Below are 23763 nucleotides of genomic sequence, written 5' to 3' on the forward strand. Positions count from 1 at the left end.
GTGAGAACACAGATGCAAGCAGAGAAAGTAGTGGAGAGAGAGAGTAAAATATTTTATTTATGTAAAAACCAGGTTTTAAAATGATTCCAGTCAGACCTTCTTATCCACATTACTCTGAAATAAGAGCAGAACCACTAGAATGCGTCCAGTATCGCATATTCTGGATAGATTGTGGTGTAAATTTCTTTATTCACACTGGAAAATAATAACCAGCAGGAAGGAAACTTGTCTGAGCAGCCTGCTCAGAATCTGTTTTTCTTGCTCGGGACTGCCATCAGCTCAAGAAAACCTGTTAATTTTATTGATTTTCAAACTCCACTAATCCAAATTTGATATAAATGTGTTGATCTAATGTTTAGAAATCATCAACGCTACAAAAACACACGGTATAGTTTCTTTTTCAGTGTCACATATAACCTTCCCATGTAATTCTTGTTAACAGAGCTCTCCTCTTTAACAGCTCAAGTAGTTTGTACTCCTCCATTACAAAACCACACGGTAAAATCATGAGCATCTCAGTGTTTGGAGCCTCTCATCATAAAGCCTCGATGACAAATGCACCCCGGCCCTGTGACTTAGATTTTTCTCGATGATCAGCTGAAATTATGGACTGATAGTTTTGCAGTTCGGAACAGACCAGAAACAAGAACACAGCTTTTAGTTAAGCAATACTGAGGTCAAGAAAAAAGAAGCAACCATGGCTACAATTAACCGAGCAATTTAAGCTGTTACCGTAGGTCAACTTAGCTTAACACAATGCAGCTGGTTGTGTGGCGAAATATGTTTTTTTGTTTTGTTTTTTTAATCTGAGGAAGTCTTCTTGTCTGGTGTTTGTAAATGGAGAGAAGAAAGAAAGGAGGATACAAGCTGTGGTAAATCAGAACTTTCTTGCAGGAATCAAGATTCACAGCAAATGGAAAAAAAACAAAAAAAACCTATGGGGTGGAGGGTTCATCATCCAAAAAGCAAACCAAATGCATTCAATCCAACAGTGTATGCGGTGAACATCATCTGCTTACGGTTCCTGAACCCCATCTGTCGGTTTTAGATACTCTCTCACTCCCTGCCCGCCCGCTCAGGCGATGACAACTAAACAACAGCCAAACCCTCCCGCAGTTCGATTCAGAGAGTCCTTTTAGCAAATCAAGGGGGGCGCCCCGACCCCGACTTCGGCCCTTCTGAGGGGGGAAAAGGAGGCCGAGAGAGGACGGGGAGCCCAGTTTTCATGGCCTTTAGTTGGCTTTGGCGCGGAGCTGCGCCCTCTTGCCGGTCACAGCCTGGAAGCCGGTCTTGATGCTGGCGACGGAGCAGCGGGAGTGGCATGTCTCACACTGCAGGAAATAAAGACGAGTGTCCTTCTGCAGGATGGTCTCTGGGGAGCGGCAGGTGTGACACGTCACATATTCCTCTGCAGGGGTGAGAAGACGGATTATTAGCGGTGCAGCTAATGAAGGTAAAGCTAAACAAAGGACCTTCATTAACTTGGAAGTGCACTACTCAAACAACTGTCCCATGTTGAAAAACAATAAAACAATATTTTTTTCATTGAATGCATTTTTTTTTTCAGAGGCTCAACCTTGAGGTAACGTTACTCAGAGTCAAATACTACAGCAACTTCACCAATTTAGTAAGAGATTTTAGACCTTTACATCTGTAAATGTTATGATAGCTAGAATACAGCAATTAGCACAGCTATAAATCATTGGTTTATTTCCCACTTACTGATATATCTTCTCAAAACATTTTCTATCTGTTTCTGTTGAAATCTGCCTTTGATCACTAGCTGGTTATTTCCATCTATTGAGCCGCTGTAGGTAGAGAAAAAGGCACAGAACAAAAACACACATTTTTCATTAAAATGCACACAACAGTGGGTTCTCTTTCAAAAAGAATATAGAATACGTTTCCATGATGAATTCATGCTTTCACATCTGTGGGAAAGCAGCAACATACCTCGTTCCCAGCTCAGCCAGCAGAAAAGCGAGGAGATGTTTAGGCTGACGATGCAACCTGTGAAGTGCATGAGGATCAGCTCAGATCAGACTTTCACAAACTACGAAAGTGCGTAAATACAGAGCAGATATCCGGTGTGAACTCACAGTTTGCAGATATCTGTGAAGTTGACGAAGGAGGTTTTCTTGGTTCCCACTCGGACCACCTGAGGAGGCTTCATCACAAACTTCCTCTTCTCTCCGGCCACCATGTCCGGGTTCTTCTCCCTCATGATGTTGAAGACTCTGTTTAAGAGCTGAGACCGAGACTCTGATTAGTTCCACCAACTCAAGTTTACGCAACAATGAGATCTCAAGCGTTTTTTCCATCCGTTTGTTGTCGTTATCTACTTAGGCATAGGTGTTTATTCAAAGCATATATCTGCAAGTAGATGTGAAAAGAACTGGTGAGGAATCAACACTTCAAACCAAACGAAAAGACCGTTTTTTACGGGTATGCTTCATTTCGACTGGCTCACCTCATCGTAAGTGTAGTCTCTTTCCGTGCCAGCCCACGCAGGTCCCGTGGAGGAGCTGAACGAGATCCCGTCGCTGTTCTTGCTCTCGTCATCCTCCAGTGCTGCAAACATATGCAAATCCTGTCACACATGCAGCTTCTTTTCTTTTCATTATTCCCCCCCCATTCTTACATCATAAAGACCATTTCCTTGTGCCGAATCATCAAACCATGCTGTTAACCATACATTTCATTTTAGCTTTTACACACCACATTTGAATTTTCATTAACATGTTCTCGATATCTGCTCCATCATACTGCTCCATTCTTTCATTTTGCTGTGTACTGTGCTTAATGGTTGAAATCAATAAACTTGCCTTAACTATTCTATCTTAATCTTAAAGATAGGAATATTTCTTTTCTACCGTCATCTTTCACCAATAGCTCCCCTTCTTCGAAATCAACTTTCTTTTGCTTCTTTTTTTTGCCTTGGAGCATCAAAACACCGTTGTTGTCGTCATCATTCGTTTCCGTCTGCTCCACTTCAATTTTCAGATCCTGTTTAAGACAAGTAAACTGAAGTAAACCAATATTCAATGAAGTGAGGAGATGTTGGGCAACAGTGTCTAGAGAAGGAAAAGGGAAAGGAAAACTGGAAACCATCAGCAGAAGTGTTAGCCTAGCAAGCCAGACCCGTACAGCAAAAAGCTGTACATGGGTCTAGTGACGCTGGATAGCAGTGTGGGCAGGATAAACGGCTGTCTGTCAAGTGCAACGCCACGCAATAGGATGGCGCAACAACCAATCAGAGCGATGAAGAAGTTTTACGTAGTCAACGCGACGGAATTTACATTGTGGTTTGTAGTCTATGGCCTGAAAAGCTGATTTCTCTTAAGCTCTAAACTCTGTAAACTTTAGCAACATTTGAAACATTTTCAGGCGAGAAAGTAGTCGTTTAGATCCCCAAGGTGTTGAAAATCTGACAAAATACCGGGTATTTACAATTTTGTTCCCACGAATTCGGCGCTGCTAAAGCTAGCCGCAGTGAGCAACGCACTTCCGGTTTTGCCGTTTTGACTACTCTCGTCCCATTAACGGAATTTGACCGTTCAAATGCCTTACCGGAGAGTTTTGTCAGCTCTGAGACGAAGATCGGCCCGCTGTCTTCGGTACATCATGCTCGCAATTGACTGGGGATTGCTCTCAGATGTAAGTTTACTTCGTTTCCCTATAAAGCTAAAGAGAGCTAGCTAATGGAACTTTATTATTATTTTTTTTTTTTTACCTCTCTCTGGAACTACACACTGAAACGTCGCACCTCTGTCGTCACTAGGTAGCCCGGCCTCCGACCCCGCTCCTCACGGTTTGATTGGCTCGATCAAGTTTTGATTTGGAACGTTGCAAAACGACCACAAGTGACTAGACTAGCCCCGGAGCAAATTCCATTTGCGGCCGCTAGGGGCGTCTAGATTTCTAGGCAACAGAAGTGTTGCATAACCTGGTGCTGTTAAATTGTCGTGCACATAATACAAGTGACATGGAAGGAAGAAACTGGGAGAAACTTTGAGGTTTAGCAGAGACTGACCTTTAGTCCTTCCTCCATATCTACTTTCTTGGGTTTCTTCTTCTTTTTCTTCTGGTTGAAGAAGTCGATGTCATTCAACTCAACAGGTTCTAGAGAAGATAAAGAACGCTGCTCAACTCCGGCCTAATACCAATTCGCAGGTAATGCACAGTGGCAAATCAATCAATAGTACTATTTACTGAATCTTACAAATGAGTAACTTTGTTTTCATTCTGACCTTTCTTTCTGCATTCATCTTCATCGGCATCCATCTCCTTGTCGTCTCCAAATTCTGGCTCTGCCTCCTTCGCCTCCACCTCTTTGGCCTCTTCTCCTCCCACCCCCTCTCCTCCTTCCTCATCCAGCATGAAGGGCTTCTTCTTCTTCTTCTTCTTCTTGGTCATGTTGGGATCAAAAATCATCTAAAAAGGAGAGGAAAAATCATCTTTACAACTGATGACAAGACCGTGAACTGCTGGTCGACACTAAACCTAGTGTTTCGGTTTACATCAAATTGTTTAAATAGAGACATCCCTGACTAATGTTACAGTTTTAGTATTACAGTGAGAGACAGAGACATTGGCTCGCTTTAAACATCTTAACAACTTATTTTCATATGATCTCCATTAGCACATATCTATATTAATTTATCTAAATTGTTGTTCCAGATGCTCAGATGGGACTTGCTTTACATTACACTGAAACCCGGAAAACTGATGAATATTTACCCTTTTTTCTGACCTATTCTGGTTTAGAGCAATGATCTGACAAAACGAAAAATATTGATAATAAATACACAACTGTTTTTAATGTTGAGCTGACTGACGCAACTCAATGAAATATCGCAAGTTTTCTGTATGACATGGACTTCCCTGTCTGGGGAGAGAAAAAAAAAAAACTACTGCGAACAAACACTCACTCTCCTAACACCGACAAATTGTGTCGCTTTCGGTTAAAAGGCTAGATGTATTTCGTGAAATTTAGTTTGAATAGTACCTTTTAGCCGTGGTTTCAAGTGGTTTTGGGTCACGGCTTTGTTTTAGTAAAAATTGATGTCTCTAACTGGAATTAGGACGAGCTAAATCTCAGTAGCCATTTCTTGCTAGCAGAGATATGAACGGTTATCTCCGCAATTAGTAATCGTTAACCGCTAAATTTGAGTCATCCAGCGGCAGCGGCAACGATAGAGTGGATTAAAGAGCCATTATGAATATTATAACAGTCTACATTATATTATCGACCGCAGTATTGCAGTACAATGGGAGCTCTCTCATCAATAGGGCTAGGCGGGCCGCTGTTAGCCCGGCCGCTGCCATGTGAGAGCTGCTGCGGACAGGGAGGGGAACAGCGGTGCCGAGGCCCAAAGTCATCCTAAACACCCAAAGCGGCTCAATAATTCCACTAATAAACGACCAGTGAGTTCAATCCTCGAGGCGGATTAAACAGCGGGTAATCTGGGATGACTTACCTCGTCTCCTGACATGTTTGCGGGTTTACAAAGACAGAAATCGACTACTTTTTATCCCTCGATTGGTCGCACACCTCTGCACCGAAATTTTCTTGCATCAGCGATGGACCGCAGTGCGCAAGCGCGAAGTCGCCAATTCATGACGTACCTACTGTGCGACGGCGCATTATGGCCAGGGGGTGTTCAAGATCAAAAGTACTGCAAAAGCTGTCGCTAAATATGTCTATGAAATGCTCTTTACAGGTCTATCCACTCGGAGCCCAACTTGTGAGACAAATTCACAGTTAGGTTCAGTTGATATGTGTTCGCTTAATTTTGTAGTCCAATAAACCATCTCACAAGCAATTGTGAGCAAATTGTGCATATGTGGTCTGTATTCTTGTTTGTGAGCACATATTGTATAAACTTGCCATAATGTCATGAAAGCACCAACTGTGAGTTTCGATTATGGTTTTAAACTTGCCAATGTGGGCAACGAGCTGATTTTGGTGAAAAGCAAAGCCACTGATGCCTGACCTAGAAACCTGAAATACAGTTAGTATGTAAGCATGACAAATACAGTGCTACTTCTACATCTCTAACCAGAGCCAAGATACTACAGGTGAACAGAGTTAAACATTTATCAGCTGATGAAAACTCCATCATGCTCTCCCTCCACACTGAGATGAATAATTACTTTGCCATGACAGCAAACAACATAATTGCAAACAAGCTTTCTGCAAGTTTCAGTTGGGATTTTGGACCACTCCTCCACAGTGATGATCCCCAGATCTTTAATGGTTTGAGACTCTCTTGTCTCTCACTGAGTTACTTGGACTCTTGCTGTTGGATGGTCCACTGTGTTTTCCAAATTTCATTCACTAAAATAAAGGGGAAACATTTCTTTTGCCAATAAATCCATCCCCAATTTCAGGCATAGTGACGGGAATGTCACGCTTTGACGTTTTGTTCTAAAGTAAATTAGATTTTTGTAATGGACAAAAAGAGGACGGTATTGTTAATCTGGAGGAAAACATCTGTCAGTGCGAAGAAAAAGTTGTCATCGGAGAGTCTCAAAAAAGACTGATCAGAAAAATAGCCAAAGTGGTCATGAAAGCCAGAGTGCAGACCTGAGTTTCACCCAGCATCAGTGGCTGGAACCAAAGAGCAGCATGATGGCGAGGCAGCCTTCCAGCTTTTAAGAAACAAATGTCATTGTGGCCCAAGTCATCAGTGAACACGTGCAGGAAGCTGCTCAGGAATAACGTGAACCTTTTCATCAGAGGGGTGGAAATTAACTTGTGAATAACTCTAACATTTATAGAGTAAAACACCATTTACTGGTAAAATGTCTATCACCATGAAACTTTGGTGAATTTCTTCTGCTAAGTTTTCAAACATCTTAAGTTTTGACATGCAAATGACATATTATTTCAAGGAAATTCGTGCTCGAAATATTTGATCCCCGACTTGTTTGGAGTCAGTTTAACTTCACGGTAAAAACATCAACGTAAATTAAACTGTGAAAATGGTCTTAAAGTGCAGACTCTCAGCTTTAATTGGAGGAAGAGTTGATGAAATATGGCCCTTCAATTTGAGTCCTATCAATTGTGATGGTTATTTACAGCTATATTCTAGCATTGTATAGAGCAGGGGTTTTCAAAATGTGAGACAGTGAGCCTTCCCTCAGATAAAGTTTACCGTTTCAGTAATTTTCTGAAAATTCACAGCTGCCTACAGGATCATGATTATGTAGTTTACTTCCAAACTTTGCAAATGAGCCAAGATGACTACATCTTGCTGTTTGACATACAAACAGGACACATAATACAGTAAATAGTCTGTCCAAAGTAAATTTGCCCTTACTGCTAATGTATTTAGGCTCTTCAACAAAGTCACAAACATTTAAACGATTCTTTTGATCATGGATGTAATGTTTTCTCAGCACAGTTCACAAAGCCTACCCCCCTGGGGAGGCCAGCTTAATGCCTCTGGCATAGCACATTTAACTGATTCATTTATAACAAAATTAAGTCTTTGAGAGTGGTGGTGAACAGTGGGGAAAGATGAAGCTTCGGATACAGTAAAAGAATTGAAAACCTTTTAATGATTTTGCAAATAATAATCTCATCTGGATAAATAAAACATAGAAATGCAAACATGCTTGTTTTGCTCATCTGTCCTCGTGTTATGTTTTTTCTCTATGTAAAAAACATACATCATGACTTTGATAAACTAAAAGCATTAACTCTTTAAACTCCAAAACGCTGATGTTGTAGATTGACTGTAATCTATCTTTCACAAGCCACCATCTCGGTCTGGGTGCAGTTAATAGGGTGTGACAATAGTTTATTATTACTATTCTTTTTTTTTTTTTAACAATATACAATTTGAAACAAAACTGTTATGAGGAGGAGCAAGACAGACAGAGCAGGATGAAAGGTTGAACATCTCCCTCTCTCTCGAGCCGTGCAGGGTGATCTGTTTTGTGACTTCCCATCATTGCATGCTTCACACAACCTCAAACTGAACCTCTCGACGACAGCAGAAGTACAGTATACGGGAAAGAAAAAAGAAAAAAAAAGAGACATTTTGGATATTTACACCAAATAACAAGAGCCACTGGTGAGGACACCTTTTGAGGGAAAGTCGCTGAAATGGCCACAGGAGGCAAAGAGGAGAGGAAGGGCAAAGCACGCAGCCTGAAACAAAAGGGAGAGGCCGGGATTCTGGAAACGTACAGCTCCAGAGATGCTTCACCCCCTGCATGCTTCGATTTCCAGAGCAAAGGGTTGTTATTTCTCGCAAAAAAAAAAAAAAGGGAGAAAGAAAAAAAAAAATTCAGCGAGTTAAACGGCACAAGTACAAAGGCTGGAAATACATCTTTGAGGATTTAGCTTCCATGACAACTCCCCATAATCTAATGATGTCAACAACTTCATCAAACTATTGCAGAGTTCAAAACATTAACGTGAACTCTGCTGCCACAGAAATGTTCTCGCCTGGTACGAAGACCTCGAAGTGCTAGTATTGTATTAAAAGTGAGGGTACAAATAATTAGGTGACTTTGCAAAGATAACGACAGAGCTTCAATATAAAAGACCCCGACTGGCTCGTTGTGCGCTGAGCAACCGCGGGTCTGTAGATTTGTGTAAGGGATAGGTAATGAAAGACTACAGCATTGATGCTTATTCTTAGTGTTACACAAAGTAGACAGTCAACTCTCCTCAAACACACAAAAACACTCAACATCCCATCAGTCCATTCGTCCCCCTTGTTCCTTCCTCTTCCCTCTCTGATGCAGGTACGATGTGGCAGATGCTACTTTTACATGGCTTCCGCCCAGCGCTGCAGGTCCTCCATGTCGTCCTCGTCCTCCTCTTTCTTGGCTATGAGGAGGGGGTGAAAAGAGATCAATAAGAACTCTGAGACACGTCAAAGCAGCTGCAATCCAAGCCCCGATCAAAGGTAAGATAATTCTTCAAGCAGTGCCATTTAATCTACAACATAACTGCAATTATGGTAATTTCTTTAATTGATAAAAATGATGGTCGGGAAAAGAAACAGTCTGTTGGGTTAAAGGGCTCTTACCCGGTCTGGAAGGTAATGAAGTAGAAGGCACGTTGGGGAGGGGGACGTTCTCCGGTCCCCCGATCTCCAGCAGGTTTTTATCCAGCTCTTCCTGTTCCAGCTCATCCAGCTCCGCCAGCAGCTCGTCCTGAGAGGGAAGGCAGTTAACAACAAAAGATGAACACCAGCACTAACAGCTGCAGGGATATGATATTTTCTCTTTTTCTTGATTTGCAAAGTCTTTGTGACCTGGAACCCGAATACCAACAGAATAAAGCATCTCACTTGGAGCTAAACCAAAATTCTTCAAGTCAGTTGACTGAGAGTTTGAGAAAGAGCGTATTCAGAGCATGCCATAGCATCCCAATGACTAAATACCCTTAGGTGTGGTGAGGCCGTCTATGAATAACACCATTCAAAACTAAGGCTGATCTGACAGGTGGACCAACGGGCGTCCAGCCTGGTGTGACACAAAGCAGGCAGGTAAAAAAGACTGAGGCTGAACTCTGCTCTCCCTCATTAACCCTGTCGCGCTACCTGTTCTCAACAGTCCATGAAAAAAAAACAAAAAACAATAATAATTCTAGTTAACTCTTTCGGTGCCATTGACGTCTATTATAGACGTCAATTTAAAAAAAAAAACGTTCACTGCCAAAGACGTCTATAGACGTCAATTGCGTTTTTTAACGGAGCGGGCTGGGGGACAATCTAGCGGAGTTCGTCACTAAATCTTAGGCTTGTAAACACTAAACAGAGAATATACTGGCAAAATTACCCGCTAGGTGGCAGCAGTGCCACTTTGCACAAAAAAAGAAAGAGCTCGTTTCCTCCATTTTTTGGGTCAAACAGCTGTTTTTGGTGAAACCAACCTATGTTCTACTGTCTATTACTAAAGGACTGAAAATGGTAGAAACAAACTTTTTTTTCCTGATGAAAGAAGAGAGTCTACTCTTTCTTTTGGTAATTTCGGTGTGTACATAGTCATAAGACACACTTTTCTGTGGGTCTTGGAAAATCAGTCAAAATACTGAAAAACACTTGGCAGTATGGGTGTCTCTGCACTGAAAATGGCTGGCAGCCAATGAGTTAAATAGATGCCAAAGGTGTGATTTTTAGTCAATCTAAAAAAGTGAAAAAATTAAAAGGAAGATATCAGAAATCAGATTTAAAGCAGATATCAGTGAAGAGTTGCATGCAGGCGCGTCCCCGGCACTTTGTCTGAGGAGCAGATTTGTCCCCACCACTTTAAAAAAGTAGACAAAGTGCAAACGCCGCTTTTGGTGCAGAAGCTATAAAACTATAATTTTATATCATGGCATTCTCCTAACCAAAGACTATTTGATCCGCTCTGCTTTCACTCTCCTTGTATGAATGCGCTCCGCTCCCACACACTGCGCTTGCGGTCTGCTGTTACAGTGTAACGAGCGATGAAAGACGTCGCTGGTGTTGCAGGTGAAGATTCGTCAGTGTTTATGATGCATATCAGGCGAGATAGACAATGAATGAAAACTTATTTCACAGAGGGGTTGCTGCTCGTTCACTCTTGCCCGTCGTTTCATAGCCTGGCAATGTTTGAAAACTTTGTCAGGGCAAGGGCTGTTTGTAGCCGGGCTACGTCTCCTGATGCGCTCTTGCTTGGTCGAGGTTTGTCTGAGATTTGTTGGTGTGTCAAGGGCTGTGTAATAACCGAAATCGTGTCTTGTACTAAAATGCGGATTTTGAAATACGAATAGGGCCTACACTTAAGTTTGTCCCAACCCAGGATGTTTCCGACGGCCTAAACAAGACCGCGCAGATGGCTTTTAACTTTTAATATGGGGACAATATCGCTTCAATACGCATCATCTAATGCAATGCCTATTATTTATCATGAAACCTCAATTCGGAAGTAATGGGCCTAGCTTGTACCCAGCACTTTTCAAACCATACTCAGGTTTATGGTAATTGTCCCCAGCACTTCTGAAATCAAACTGACGCCCATGGTTGCATGCATTAGGAAAACTATCTGAAAAGCTTCACCCACCTCATCAAACTCCTCTCCAAAGCCGACAGGTTTAGAGATGGCGTCGGAGATTTCCTGGGCCAGCTCCTGCTGCTCTGTGATGTCCTGCATCAGGTCGTCCACCTTGTCGATGTCCCTGATAAAAGAAAAAAACAGGAGGAGCAAAGTTAGGAGAGTGATACATGAGCCATGCCACAAAGTAGTCCAAGTTTAAATACTGATGTTATCCACTGAATACTATTACTGAAGAATTGTAGAAACTGAAAAACATCAGCAAAAGCTTGCTTTTTAAGGCTTTTTAAGTCTAAACCAACATCTTCTGTTCTAATCTTGCTCCATCTCAAACAAGTCCAGTTGGTCAAATTCCTCAATGACCTGGTGCTCGTTCTTACATGTTTTCATGGGCGGACTTCATGGCCTTGGCAGCAAAGCCCATGTTCTTAAGCACTTCAGTGTTGGTGTTGGCGTTCTCCAGAGCCTCCCTCTGGAACTCGATGGTCGACAGCGTGCCATCGATCTGGGCGAGCTGCTTCTCGTACCGCTTCTTTCTTTTCAAAGCCTGCAGTGCCGCTGAGGGGAGAGAACCAGCGAAGGAACAGAGTCAGGACAACCAGGACGTCACAGAAACAGACCGACTTCATTCAACATATGTCACTGACAATTTTTACAGTCACCAGATTGTGATTATTCAACCGACCCCGATCACTGTTAAAGAGTTTAAATCCTTTTCCTTCACCTTTTAAAAACAACTGCACAAAACTAAGAGAAAAAAGGCATTTCCCCATCATTATTTTTTGAATGGCGCTCTTTTATGCAGGTCTTCTTGTGCTATGGTTTAATGGAAACTGCACGGAGAGTTAGCCCCAACACCAGTTTAACTCCAGACTCTTCTGGCACATTACTGACTGCATTTCTACGAGCATCCAATGATTTTAATGCAGTGAATATAATAGCTGCAAAGGAAAACACAACACCACTTTAGCTTGAACCTAACCGAAGGAGAAGAGCAAAGGAACTTCAGATGAATTTGAATTTGTGGCAAAACGGCAGCAGCGATTATTACTTATGTTATTTAGGTCACATTAGCCCTTTTTTTTTTAGCCAGCCTCAAAACCAAAGAGGAAATATGTTTTCACTCAAACATCCTTCCTCTCAAAAAGGTTTGTGTATAATATTTCAACTATTATTTGGGTTGAACTAGAAAAATGACTCAAATCTAAATCATTTATATAAACAGGAACAGGGTTATTCCATCTTTTCCATTAATAATGCTAAATAAATATAATAGACGGCTGTCTGTGGTGTCCAACATTTCAAAATGAGGAAAAAGATTACGATAACTAGCTATAAAACGCTCATATAACAACACTATTTGACAGCTATAGGATCTAGTGGATTTCCTGATCAAGGTGGAAACACTTCTGACAGACCTCAACTCTTGTCCTGTCAATCTTTATTGCCAGTATGTCAGCACACTCTGCGCCACACTTTTAACTATTCTGACCCATCAATTATCTCATCAATCGCCACCCGAGTTACGTTGGGAGGAAAGTCCAATAACGTTACCTCGGCAAAAAAATACGTTAATCATTATTATTAATCATATGAAAAAAATCTGACTAACATCGATAGTATGTCCACCTATCTTGGGTGGCGATCATTGGACGTGATAGAAACGGGAGGTGAGGCTGCCAACAGTTACGAGAGCTAGGGGAAACTTAGCCAATTCAGCTAACGTGCGAGCTAACATTTGGCTTTTGGTGGTTGACCTCATATTTCAAAACCCAGGAAACTCAAAACAGAAGAAAGCAGCAATCATATATCTCACCTCTTTTGTTTTTCGTGCCGTTTTTCTTAGCGATTTGCAGCTCCTGTTCGATCTTTTTCTCTAAAAATTCCTGTTTCTTCGTTAGCATCTCCTCCGTCTCCCGGAGTTTCTGGATCGCCTCCTGTGGACTCGGTCCTTTTCCTCCTTTTCCTCCACCTCCAAATATCTTGCCAAACAACGACATGGCTACAATACTACAAAACCCCTTCCTATATAATGAGGAATCAAAAACGAGCCACTGGAAAATTAAAGCTTGGCCAAGCTACCTCCGTGCTAGGCTAGTCCGACACTTCGTCCTAGCCTAAACCTGGAAATATTGTTGATGTTTTTCTACTTCCTGGATAAGGCCCGACGACGTCAGTTGTCAGAAGGTGGAGAGGGAGTGGTCTTTTGCCTTTGTCTCCATCTGCTGGACACATACCGCAACTTCAGCATCAATAAACGATATCAACACATACAGCGGTAACTTCCATTACTAAAGTAAGCACGCCGAGTACTCAGTGTAGGTTAGAAGTTGTCCGCGAACATTTCAATCAGATATTTCTTTAAGAAAATATTTTGGAAGAAATCCCTAATCACGTTTTATATGGTTTCTTTTTCAAACTTTTAGTAGAATGAGGAGTGCACTCCCTGCAAACTGTTATGAGCTATTTTTTGGGATGACTTGACTGAAAAGACTTCTTTGCTTAAAATCCAGACTTTTTCAATCCAACACAAATGATCTTCTTTCTAAAACATTCAGAAATTGATATGCTTGTGTGACTGTCCCCTACTTCAGTGAAAATGACATTCCAGGTATATTCCCAAGCCTTAAGCTTGATAGTGGACGCTAGTTGATACTATTGAAGGACAAATTCACAGAGTAAATCCTGCTTTTGGATGGGCGGCTAAGAGAAAAAGCATTATTTCAAATCAGAGATCCTAAGCTAGAGTTGAGTGATCTGCAGATCTGCATCTAGATATACTGGAAAAAAGAACGTATGTGTGTTGGATTCTCTGTTTAGGTCATACAATTCCTAAATGTTTAACTAAAAGGCAGCTTTACTTCTTCTCCATCTCTTGAATATGTTTGACTTTTCCTCCAAGAATCTTCCGTAAATAACCATGTCTTTAAAAACCATTTACTTGAAACCTGATCACGGTGGCCACCAACTGTTTTTCTAAGCTTTTGTCTAAAATTTCTCAGACTGAGTAACTCTCTTCGAAGAATATATCCCGAGCTTCATGTATATAATCAATATGATAACCCTTTAAATTGGTAAGAGCAGTTAACCAGCTGACATACTTCCTTCTTTGATGATTTATTCCAAAGAGACCACGTAAATGAAAGCATAGGCATTTATTCACATGGTTTAACAAGCAGCATGATCCATTCATCTGATTATACGGCTTGTTAAACAGCTTCAGCAGCCGCATATACTGACAGGCAAAGAGGGAAAAAGCAGACTCCTCACAGAAACAGACATTTGGGGGTTTATGTATTTTAATTCATTATGATGCTACATGACCCATGGTGGCTGTTCAGTTACGTTTTTCCTTTACTACAGTATGTTAATAAGTTTGCCAGTTGTCATTTTGAGCATTTTTATGTACATATAAAAGAGTATCCAATGACTGTGTGATTACATTGTTGTGACTATCTGTGCAGGCGTGGTCTGAAGCGCTGATGCCTTTTTTTTTTTGTTTTCTTTTCTGTAATGTAGTGCGTTTCCATAGGTCAGCCCTCCTCCCAGCAGCCCACATCCACACGTCTCTTACTCCCCGAGCTCCTCAGGCAACGAAAAATGCAGATCTCTCTCTCTCTTTTTTTTTTCCCCTTAACTTTAAAACAACCAAGTTTGCTGAGATGGTCGTGTGATAGCCAAAATGATACAGCCGTTATCTCACAACCACCAGAGCTGTGCGGGAAACAGAGGGAAAAGATAATCAAAAGGAAATAAAACACAAACTGAAATCCCGATTAAAAACTGATAAAAAGACTCAAGATGGTCCCTTTCTTCGAAAACAGTTTTTTTTTTTTTTTATGTTGTCGTTTGTTTTGCTTATATAATTCCCAACACTCAAAAATAAAATAATAATCATAATAAATCCAGGCCATCTCATGCAGGCCGCGGAGCGCACGGTTGAATATAGTGCATTTGAATAATATAAACAACAGAAGCATTTCGACTATGTGAGAATACAGGAGAACAAACAAACAAACAAAACAAAACAGCGGGAGGACACCAAATCAATCCTCCACGGGTAAAACTTTTACGTCGCGCACCGTTCATCCAAACGTACGAGTGCGTTTGCATGACCTGTCCTCAGATTTTAAGGGTTTTTTTTCGTTTTCTTTTCTTTTAGTGACATTAGAACCTCCAGCTTTTGTCAATTTTTCAATTAGATCAATGTGCAACATGACTTCATCATCATAATCTTGATTTGAGTCTTTCATTTTATTAACGGTCTTTAAAATGGATGTACTGAATTTCAACAGATTCCTTGGTCTGCAGTGAAAGTTTTAGTCTTGCTCTCCAAAAAACACCCCCATTTTTTCTGTTGTATACAGGAAGTCTGCTCAGATGATTTTTTTTTCTTTTCTTTTCTTTTTAAACCAGCCCTCTTCCTTTGTTCTAAAACAGCCTGTGATTTCACCGTTTGTGGTCTCCTCACTTTAAAAACATCCACACACAGTCAGTCACATCAGTGCTCCTGGAGGAGGCAAAAATCAACAAGACACATACATGCGGCTTCTACTGGCTCATATAATATATATATATATGTATATATATATATGCATGTATGTATGTATGTATGCATGTATGTATGTATATGTGTATAATCTTTTAACCACAAACTGTTTAGTAGACAATACATTAAGTTTTAGTTTAGAAAAAAAAAAAAAAAAAAAGCTTTCTCTGATCAGCTGTGTTCACCTCTCCTTGTAGATTATCAGTAACAGGAGACAGAGAAATGATCAGAAGTTAAGAGAGAAAGTGAGCGAGAAACTTAAGAATCAATGACAGACTTTAAACATTCAGCCAGTGTGAAGCCACTTCCACACACCACTAATTGTTACCTGTGCAAGTTAGGGAAGATCATTTAGGAAGGAGAGAGGTGGACGGAAAGAACGGATCAAATGTGGTGACTATTTCACAAAAAGAGGAATAAGAACAAAAATAAAAAGCTGGACCTGTGACAAAAACGCTCACACTCGTGGTTTAACTCGGGATTGCCTTCCTTTGTTTTCTTTTAACACTTTCAATTTTTTTCCATCCAAACATACCATCAGGATACATTGCCTTAACTGCTAAAGAGAACAAGGAAACAGATCAACATAAACCCAGAAGACATCCCCGTTGCCGTCATTGACACTTGTCGTGCTGAGCACGCTGTCCGTCCACCCGTCTGTCACTGTGCTCTGTCCGTCTGTCTCTACAGGACCAACTTGCCAATGATGGCTCCGATCACAAAGAAGAGCAAGCAGAGCGCCAGGACGCGGGTGCTCAGGCCTTCGTCCCTCATGGCTGTGGTCGCCATGGTGCTAGAGGCGTGAGGAGCAGTGGCTGATGTCACCTTTCTCTTCCGCAGACCATCATCCTCCTGTAATGACAAGGAGTAAGAATCTAAATCAAAACAGCTCAACACCCACCGCAATTTAATGTGAATCTGTACTCTTTTCACAGCAGTTATGCTCTAAAACACAACTAAGAACGCCCAAAACGCCACAGGAATGTAAAACATGGTCAGATTTTGAATTAATATTGGAAAAGCAGACTTCCTTGTTTGCAAGCTGCTCTGAACCTCAGTCACCACCACTACAGTTGGTCTGAATCTTTAAAAATATTTGAAATTACATTTGTTGGGATTTGGCATTTGATTAATAAAAGTGAACCGAAATGAATCTAGAGCAAAAAAATTGTTAAGAAGCGACACACTTATGTGGACTTGATCTGCCGAAGCTACCCTGACCCTTAAAGCTCAGAGGAAAACAGACCTAACGCTGAATGAACCTTTTAGCACCCGAGTTCTGAGTGCCGACGGTCGAAAGGAACCTACACATAACAAACCTATTCTGTGTCCTAAGAGGGGGGCAAGCTTCCGATTGATCAGGAACAAGTTTCATCTAACATTAGCAACGCATTATTAGCTGCTAACAAAGTCAAGCTGAAGAGTCAACAGGTTTAAGCAGAACTGAGGGTGAGCAGCTGTGGCCGTGCAGACATAAAGAGGAGCTCATTTTCATATGGATCTGTGCAAATGAGACAGAGGACTAGATTTACATCTGAGACATTTTGAGAAACGAGGGAAAACAACTTGTAAATATGCTTTTGATAAATGAAGAAGATCTTTTATGGGTTTAATAAAAGTCCAGTTGGTCTTTTCACAGGATCTTGTTTTTACTCTTTAGGCAGGTGTAATGCAGCGGCCTTCAGGTGCTGCAGAAATGTCTTATGTCTGCAGCACAAGATTCTCATGACTTGTTTGTTGCACCTGTGTCAGTCACCTCAAAGAAAACATGCCGCAATGCATTTTGGGATATTTTCTTTCCTTCAATTTGCCAAAAGGACACCATCCTTTTCCCTTTTAAAAAAACAAAAACAAACTTGCAACGACACTCACTTCATCTTCAGAAATAAAAATAAAGTGTATTTTTCCAGTTTTAAATTTAGAAATGACAGATGAAATAAAAATCAAAGAGGAGTGGCTGCCACTGAAAGCAGTTCCCAAGTGTGGATTATGTTACAGAGCTTAAAAATTCATTTAAAAAAAGAACAAAACATCAGACTCTTACTGTAGGATTCTTGTAAGTGACAAAATGATAACAGAAACGGCATTATGTTTACAGCGCAATATATCAAATCCCCCCAAAAAGTAACTGTTTACCATCGTTCATGCATTTTTTAAACACATAATCCCTTTTCTCTTTTTCAGGGGGATGTTATTCAAAAGCAGATCTCTGCATATCTTCAGACTGCAGTTATTGCAAACAAACAGTGAAGCTCAGTCCATCAGAAGGAGCTTCTCCAACTCGCTGCATTAGTTCCTCCCACAGAAAACTCTACATGTGCCAAATCTTTCTGGGTCATGTGCTCAAAAAAGACATTTGATATTTTGAAAAATTACATAATGCCATAAAGACAGCATTTCACTTTCACTAATCATACGGGGAAAAAGAACGACCACCCCAGCTACGACAGGGTTGACTTCAGATAAACCTGAGGCGGATGTTTCTGCTTCTTTCTCATACGATGAAGCACACGTGGGCTTTAACCAAAATAAAGGTTTCACTTTCGTTTCAAAATGGTAACTAATTGCAGACCAACTTATCATGGCTTTTCATTTCAAATGATGTCAATATTTCTGGATTAAATGGAAAAACTATAACGAGAAAGCAAAGACACGTCGTCTCTTTTTTTTTTTTTTTTCTTAGTATGTCTCACCCTGATCTGTTTGTTTTCTTCCCGTAGCCTATGCACCTCCACCTGCAGCCGCTTGCACTCCTCCATGATCTTCTTCACCTCTCCGTCATCCAGGGAGGCGCTGGCTGACTTGGGCAGCAGGGAGTGTTCAGTCTTAACAGAGGCAGAGGGAGACACAGTTTTGTTGCTTTCACTCTCATGCTGTGGAGAAAGAATCAGGGTGGGGGCGGTCGGTGGGATGAGCATAAAGGAGGAGGAATGATGACACATGCAGTTATATGGCAGGGAGTGAGATGAAAGTACAAACATACATCATAAACAAACAAATAAACCATGTAATGGGTGAACAAGTGAGGCATTTCTGATGGATAGGATATCAGAATAACACTAAAGGGAAACATATATTTTGCTGAAATACACTATTTCCCTCACAATTAGCTGTTAAGTTATCCGTTTAATACAAAGTGAAACTATTCTGTTCCCACAGAACTAATGATTATGTGAGAAAATGGGACTACTATGCAAGACAGTGTGTACACCATTAACTGAAGAGATTAACTTGTACTTACAGTTTTATCATTTTCTAGAGGCAGCTCAAATGCACATCTCAACTTTGAATCCATCAGCTCTTCAGGCTTCGCCTCCTTCCACTGTAGATAAGAAAATTAGGACAAAAAGAGAAGAAGATTTAGTGAAAGTTCACACACTACCACCAGAGCACTGCAGCTGTTTTGCAGTCGTTCATGCAAGTCCCCACATGCAAGAAAAAAACGTACAGAAATGATCTATGGAGTCTTTAAATGTGGGCTGTTCACATCTTTCTCCTTATGTTTGTGAATAACATCAACACAGTAAGGCAAATGTTAGTGGAAATATTCAAGTATTATTTTTCTGAAAGACACACACCTGCACTGTGATTCACTATTATAAATACTATGGGTCAGTGGTTCAACAGTCACCTGGTTATATTGATCTTTGATTCTGGGGAACACAAGTGTAACCGCAAATACTAATTTACTAGATTAAACACCCAAATCAAACCTTGTGCTCGGATACTCACAACTCCCTCCATGTCAGTCATGTCATAAGGAGCCAGCATGGACTGCACCATGAATTTGTGTTTGCTCTTCTCATTTGGGTCATAGTCAAAAGGCTGTAGCATAACTGTGGGAGACAAAAAACCCCCCAAAACAATCACAGAGAGTCATAACAAATGTTTAGATGTCAGTTAGGTGTAACACAGATGTTGGTTTTTAGCTTTCAGTTTCCTTTCCCATTAAACTAGCTCCTAGTCTGGGTATGAAACACTCACAAACTTACTCTGCTTTTAAGACAAAGCTAAAAAAAACTTTTTGAAAGAGGTTTTGTGATTCAATTATCTTTTGTGTTTTACATATTTCTAAATGCACATTCATGTTTTCTATATTGCTTTTTACCTTTTTGTGCAGAGCATGTTTAACTTTTATCTGCAAAGATTTCAAAGATATTCATCCTTATGATTTCCAAACAGTATCTCATCTCAGCTGGAAATTATTGCGTCTGACTAGTAAAATGGAAACTGGAATATTTATTTTGGTGATAAAACACAATGCATGCTTGCTAACAGAACATAAATCATTGCTGTATAACAGTAACAATATAAATTTGATTGAAACTAGATTTGTATTACTTTACTAGCATTAAGCGAAAATGCTAAAATATTGTATCTTTGAGTATTGTTGCTGGGCAAAAAGTTCAATAAATGCATGGCTCTGCCAAGGACATTATTTGAAAGCAAGACAGGTTGGATTATGAAGGCACCAAATGAAAGATATTTGGAAACATGACTATCATTATTGACTGATTGTCTGCATAAAATGCTTTTCAGTTTAGTTGCAACATGAGGCAAAAATGATTACAAACCAGAAACACTGATGAAGGTCCCGGCGTCGATGATACCACTGTTTGGGCGCACACAGTATCTGCGAGGTGCAGTTGTCTTGACTTTGAAACACACATTTCTATCTGTGGGGTTGGTGAGCTTCAAAGTAGCGGTGACAACATCTGTAAACGGGCCTGAAGAGGACACAGACAGAAACCCAGTGACTGAAGGGTCACGTGTGTCTTACTTTTACACACATCTTGATAGTTTGGGTGTTGGTACTCATGTGGCATCTGTGTGCAAAGCTTAGAATGAAAAATAATGAATGAATCATTAAGTGTATACACGTGTTGTATGGCTGCAAGGATGAGGGTGTGAGTAGTGTTTGTGAACGACTCCAAAGAGCTTGCCATAAACATTGCAACTTAAACATAAAAGGAGTGGAAAGAGCAGCATAATGTGTAAAAGTATCATTGATGCCCCGCCCTCAGTCTCAAACTGGATGTTGCAGAAATCTTGTTAAATGGCTGTCTAAGTGCCTTTTTTTTCCTCTTTTCTTGTGGGACATTAAAGTATCCTATATATTTTCTTTCCCATTAGACCATGTTCAATGACTTGAGCTTGATTTTCAAAATGTGTATTCGACAAACAACCTGACTGGTTTTTGCTCTAATCTGCCAGTGAGCATTACTAGCTGAGTGGGTGTATGCATCTCCTCCTGACCTGGCTCATCTTAGCATTCAAGGAAAGCTCTGCAATGATCGGTCAACAGCTCACTACTGTACTGATCCCATCAAGCAAGGCCATCTCTTGACCCATTTCTACAACAATAAGACACCCAAAGGCAATTATCTAAGAAAATAACGTTAATCCATGGCACACTTTCACAATCTGCATTCTCACAATCAGTCTGCTTGTGTTCAGAAAAGCTGGGTAGGAATTTGTGTTGCATAGTAGGAGAAACGATAAAGCTCTGAACCGGTTTGCTAGCTTATATTATTGGGAAATGGGCATGGTAATATGGCTAAGTAATGACATCCTGATCGTAGAAAATGCTAGAATTGCCAATTCTTAAGAGGCGTGTGATGGAAACATCATCGGGAAGACAACGTATGCAAAGGAATACATCTCATAACAGTGCTTCACATGTTGTCAGTGAATGAAAAACAGAGTAGAGGAAGATGGTGAGAGAAGTGGAGAAATTGCACGGCGGGCCTGCCCTGACGCTGCAATGACAGCTAACAGTTTGCCCTGCTAGTTAGATTAGCTAAATGCTTCCGAGCCAGCTAGCTAGTTAGCGTCGTCGCCACAACTGTCGTACTCACAGTACAGACTTCAGCTGACTTTCTTCGTTTCTTAAAAAACAACGATAACACGAGTCAGCGGTTGGTACACAGATAACTACACTGGCTATCATTAACGACTCCTGCGAGCTACTATCTCCGGCCCCTACCGTCAGGTTCAATGTTACCTCTGAATTTTAGTTCGTGTTGTGGCTCTAGCACCAGGACTTGTTCTGGTCTGGCCATGTCCCAGGGCGTCTTCCTGTCGTGACGGCGAGGACAACGATAGTATACCGCTGGTAGCCCGTTGAAAGCAGCCGGCTCCCGAAGAGAACAACCGGGCCGTCTTCGATTTTCCAACGGGAAGGAGGGAGCTTTACAAATGCACCACCACTCGGACTGACAGGCTGGCTGGCTGACTGCCACCGACAGCTGCTGGAGGCTAGCGTTCTGCTGCTAACTCTGCTAGCAGTAGAGACAAGGGGACGGGGGTGATGACGTTATGATATGGGCGGGGTTAGTACAGGAAGTCAGATGGTCGCATGACCGTTGGGAAAGAAACGTTCATAGTTTGACTTCCGAAAAAAAGTCTATTGAAAGGTTAAGAACTCTTTATTTAAAGCTCCCCATACAACCCAAAGCTAAAGAAACACACTTTAAAATTTTAAATGCAATTTATCCCTCAAAAGAACTACTAAGAAATCGCTTTAATATTGATGACAACAAATGCTCATTCTGTGAGAGTGATGTAGAAACGATAGACCATATCTTTTATGAATGCAACCAAACCAAAACATTTTGGAATTGCTTAGAAAAATGGATCAAATCAAAAATTACACTTCCTAAATCTATTTCTAGAGATATGGTAACTTTTGGAGTGTTATTGAAAACAAAACTATAGAACTCTGTTGTAACCTTATTTTTTGTTTGGCCAAATTTTTTATTCATAAACAAAGAGTGCTAAGATCATCCCCAGTCTTTAACATATTTTTATCTGAATTTCAATTATATTTAAAATCTCTGAAATGTATTGAATCATACGAAGTCCTGATGGAATTTTTGATTGAATTGCCCACCAATGTATGTCAATCCTAATATACGAATCCCCTTGCTGTAAATTTTATTTCTTTATTTATTTTTTTCTTATCAACAATACCTTAAACCTTTTCGAAATACTATGCCTCTACTATGTTATCTACAAGTTATATTGTTGTAATTGCCTTACTTGTTTGTATTTTCTTGTTTGTGTTTACCTTGTTTAAATAAAGTTTAAAAAAAAAAAAGTCATATTCCGGGAGTTACCGGAAGTGACGTCACTAATTACCGTTGGTGAATTACGCATTTGTTAAATTTAACTATAATATTACCAAAATTCAGTTTGAAATCTGTAACATAACGACGATACGAAAACAAAACACTTCCAGAGTCTCCCCCAGACACTTGTTATGTAATAAATAATCAAAGTCAATTCACCAGGTAACGCTGTGATTTTGTACCAAAACAAATTGCATTTGAATTTGATCCAGACCATTTCTCAACATTGTTTGATCCAAGCACCATTTATAATGGCTCAAACTGATCTTTTATCAGGAACATGGAACAGAGTATCCAAACAGGTTGTAAGAGACAATGTGTGAGAAACATCTTCACCATCCTGTATTTCCTTCTGGAATGGTACTCAACAGAAAATATCATCAGCAAAAGGTTGTTTGTTGCCAAGAAAATAACCAGTTCATGCGGAACTGTTCACTTTTTGAGTGTTACCCTGTGAAATTATCTCTGAAACAGAAATATAAATGGGAATTGGACAGTTTGTATGCTCTCGTGGAGCTGGACCTATGCAATAATCTTTTGGATTGATATGATGAATTTCCACTAAAAGAATTTAAAACAACTTCCCTCAAATAATCTGTTTGTAGAGTGACTTTCAATGTATTAGTTAGATAGATAAATAATGCAGTTGGAAAAATGTGCATACACAAAATATAACCCTATAAAGGTATTACCCCATTCTTGACCTTTCAATGTTTCCTTTTCCATTTAATAAGTTGATTTTTTTTCCTTAATTTTTTGTAGTGTGAAATATTTAAGTAAAGTGCCCATCTGAACCTATATTATTCACTCTTAGTAGTCTAAGTGTAATTATACTGTATTACAAGCACTCTGAAAATGTTGGTGAAATGATATAGCCTAGCAAGCCAGACCCTTACAGCAAAAAGCTGTACATGGCCCCGGAGCAAATTCCATTTGCGGCCGCTAGGGGCGTCTAGATTTCTAGGTTAGAAATGATACAGAATTTCATCAAATATGCACAAATTTGCATGAAGGTATACCGTAAATATTACTGTACCTAAA

The 23763-nt window shown here is 40.4% G+C and overlaps 3 protein-coding genes across 4 annotated transcripts; all 3 read right to left on the reverse strand.

Annotated features, from left to right (window-relative positions):
- Positions 1 to 35: 35 nt before the first annotated feature.
- On the reverse strand, positions 36 to 5599 carry eif2s2 (eukaryotic translation initiation factor 2, subunit 2 beta). Its single transcript, XM_075476377.1, has 9 exons — positions 5481 to 5599; positions 4251 to 4434; positions 4034 to 4122; positions 2874 to 3006; positions 2471 to 2571; positions 2100 to 2248; positions 1954 to 2010; positions 1723 to 1808; positions 36 to 1408 (listed from the first exon to the last, which is right to left on the reverse strand). Exons 1-9 carry the CDS (start codon positions 5493 to 5495, stop codon positions 1233 to 1235), a joined length of 990 nt encoding a protein of 329 aa, XP_075332492.1. The 5' UTR covers positions 5496 to 5599; the 3' UTR covers positions 36 to 1232.
- A 1947-nt stretch (positions 5600 to 7546) lies between these two features.
- Positions 7547 to 13204, reverse strand: LOC142390721 (charged multivesicular body protein 4b-like). The gene is made up of 5 exons (XM_075476364.1): positions 12860 to 13204; positions 11424 to 11601; positions 11053 to 11167; positions 9051 to 9177; positions 7547 to 8848 (listed from the first exon to the last, which is right to left on the reverse strand). The coding sequence occupies exons 1-5, from the start codon at positions 13041 to 13043 to the stop codon at positions 8787 to 8789; spliced, it is 666 nt and encodes a 221-aa protein (XP_075332479.1). The 5' UTR covers positions 13044 to 13204; the 3' UTR covers positions 7547 to 8786.
- Positions 13205 to 14324: 1120 nt separating this feature from the next.
- LOC142390723 (vesicle-associated membrane protein-associated protein B/C-like) lies at positions 14325 to 21899 on the reverse strand. 2 transcript variants are annotated; one of them, XM_075476370.1, is made up of 6 exons: positions 21597 to 21899; positions 20167 to 20319; positions 19325 to 19428; positions 18834 to 18914; positions 18286 to 18417; positions 14325 to 16444 (listed from the first exon to the last, which is right to left on the reverse strand). In XM_075476370.1, exons 1-6 carry the CDS (start codon positions 21652 to 21654, stop codon positions 16277 to 16279), a joined length of 696 nt encoding a protein of 231 aa, XP_075332485.1. In that variant the 5' UTR covers positions 21655 to 21899; the 3' UTR covers positions 14325 to 16276. The 2 variants fall into 2 exon arrangements, with proteins under 2 accessions (XP_075332485.1, XP_075332484.1); XM_075476369.1 differs by having other exon boundaries at positions 18286 to 18465.
- Between the last annotated feature and the right edge of the window lie 1864 nt (positions 21900 to 23763).

The sequence above is a fragment of the Odontesthes bonariensis genome, chromosome 10 (assembly GCF_027942865.1).
Source record: "Odontesthes bonariensis isolate fOdoBon6 chromosome 10, fOdoBon6.hap1, whole genome shotgun sequence".
Lineage (NCBI taxonomy): Eukaryota > Metazoa > Chordata > Actinopteri > Atheriniformes > Atherinopsidae > Odontesthes > Odontesthes bonariensis.

Bases quoted from the DNA above. Each gene is read 5' to 3' on its own strand.
- eif2s2 (XM_075476377.1), bottom strand. The intron at 4,123-4,250 runs GTCAGAATGAAA...TATCTTCTCTAG, and splicing joins AGATGAATGCAGAAAGAAAG to AACCTGTTGAGTTGAATGAC. The intron at 3,007-4,033 runs GTCAGTCTCTGC...TGTCTTAAACAG, and splicing joins ATATGGAGGAAGGACTAAAG to GATCTGAAAATTGAAGTGGA.
- LOC142390721 (XM_075476364.1), bottom strand. From the start codon at position 13,043: ATGTCGTTGTTTGGCAAGATATTTGGAGGTGGAGGAAAAGGAGGAAAA. The intron at 11,602-12,859 runs GTGAGATATATG...CTCTCCCCTCAG, and splicing joins CGGCACGAAAAACAAAAGAG to CGGCACTGCAGGCTTTGAAA. The intron at 8,849-9,050 runs GTAAGAGCCCTT...CCCTCCTCATAG, and splicing joins TTCATTACCTTCCAGACCGG to CCAAGAAAGAGGAGGACGAG.
- LOC142390723 (XM_075476369.1), bottom strand. From the start codon at position 21,654: ATGGCCAGACCAGAACAAGTCCTGGTGCTAGAGCCACAACACGAACTA. The intron at 18,915-19,324 runs GTGAGTATCCGA...TCTTATCTACAG, and splicing joins TGACTGACATGGAGGGAGTT to TGGAAGGAGGCGAAGCCTGA. The intron at 18,466-18,833 runs GTAAGTACAAGT...CTTTCTCCACAG, and splicing joins CTCTAGAAAATGATAAAACT to CATGAGAGTGAAAGCAACAA.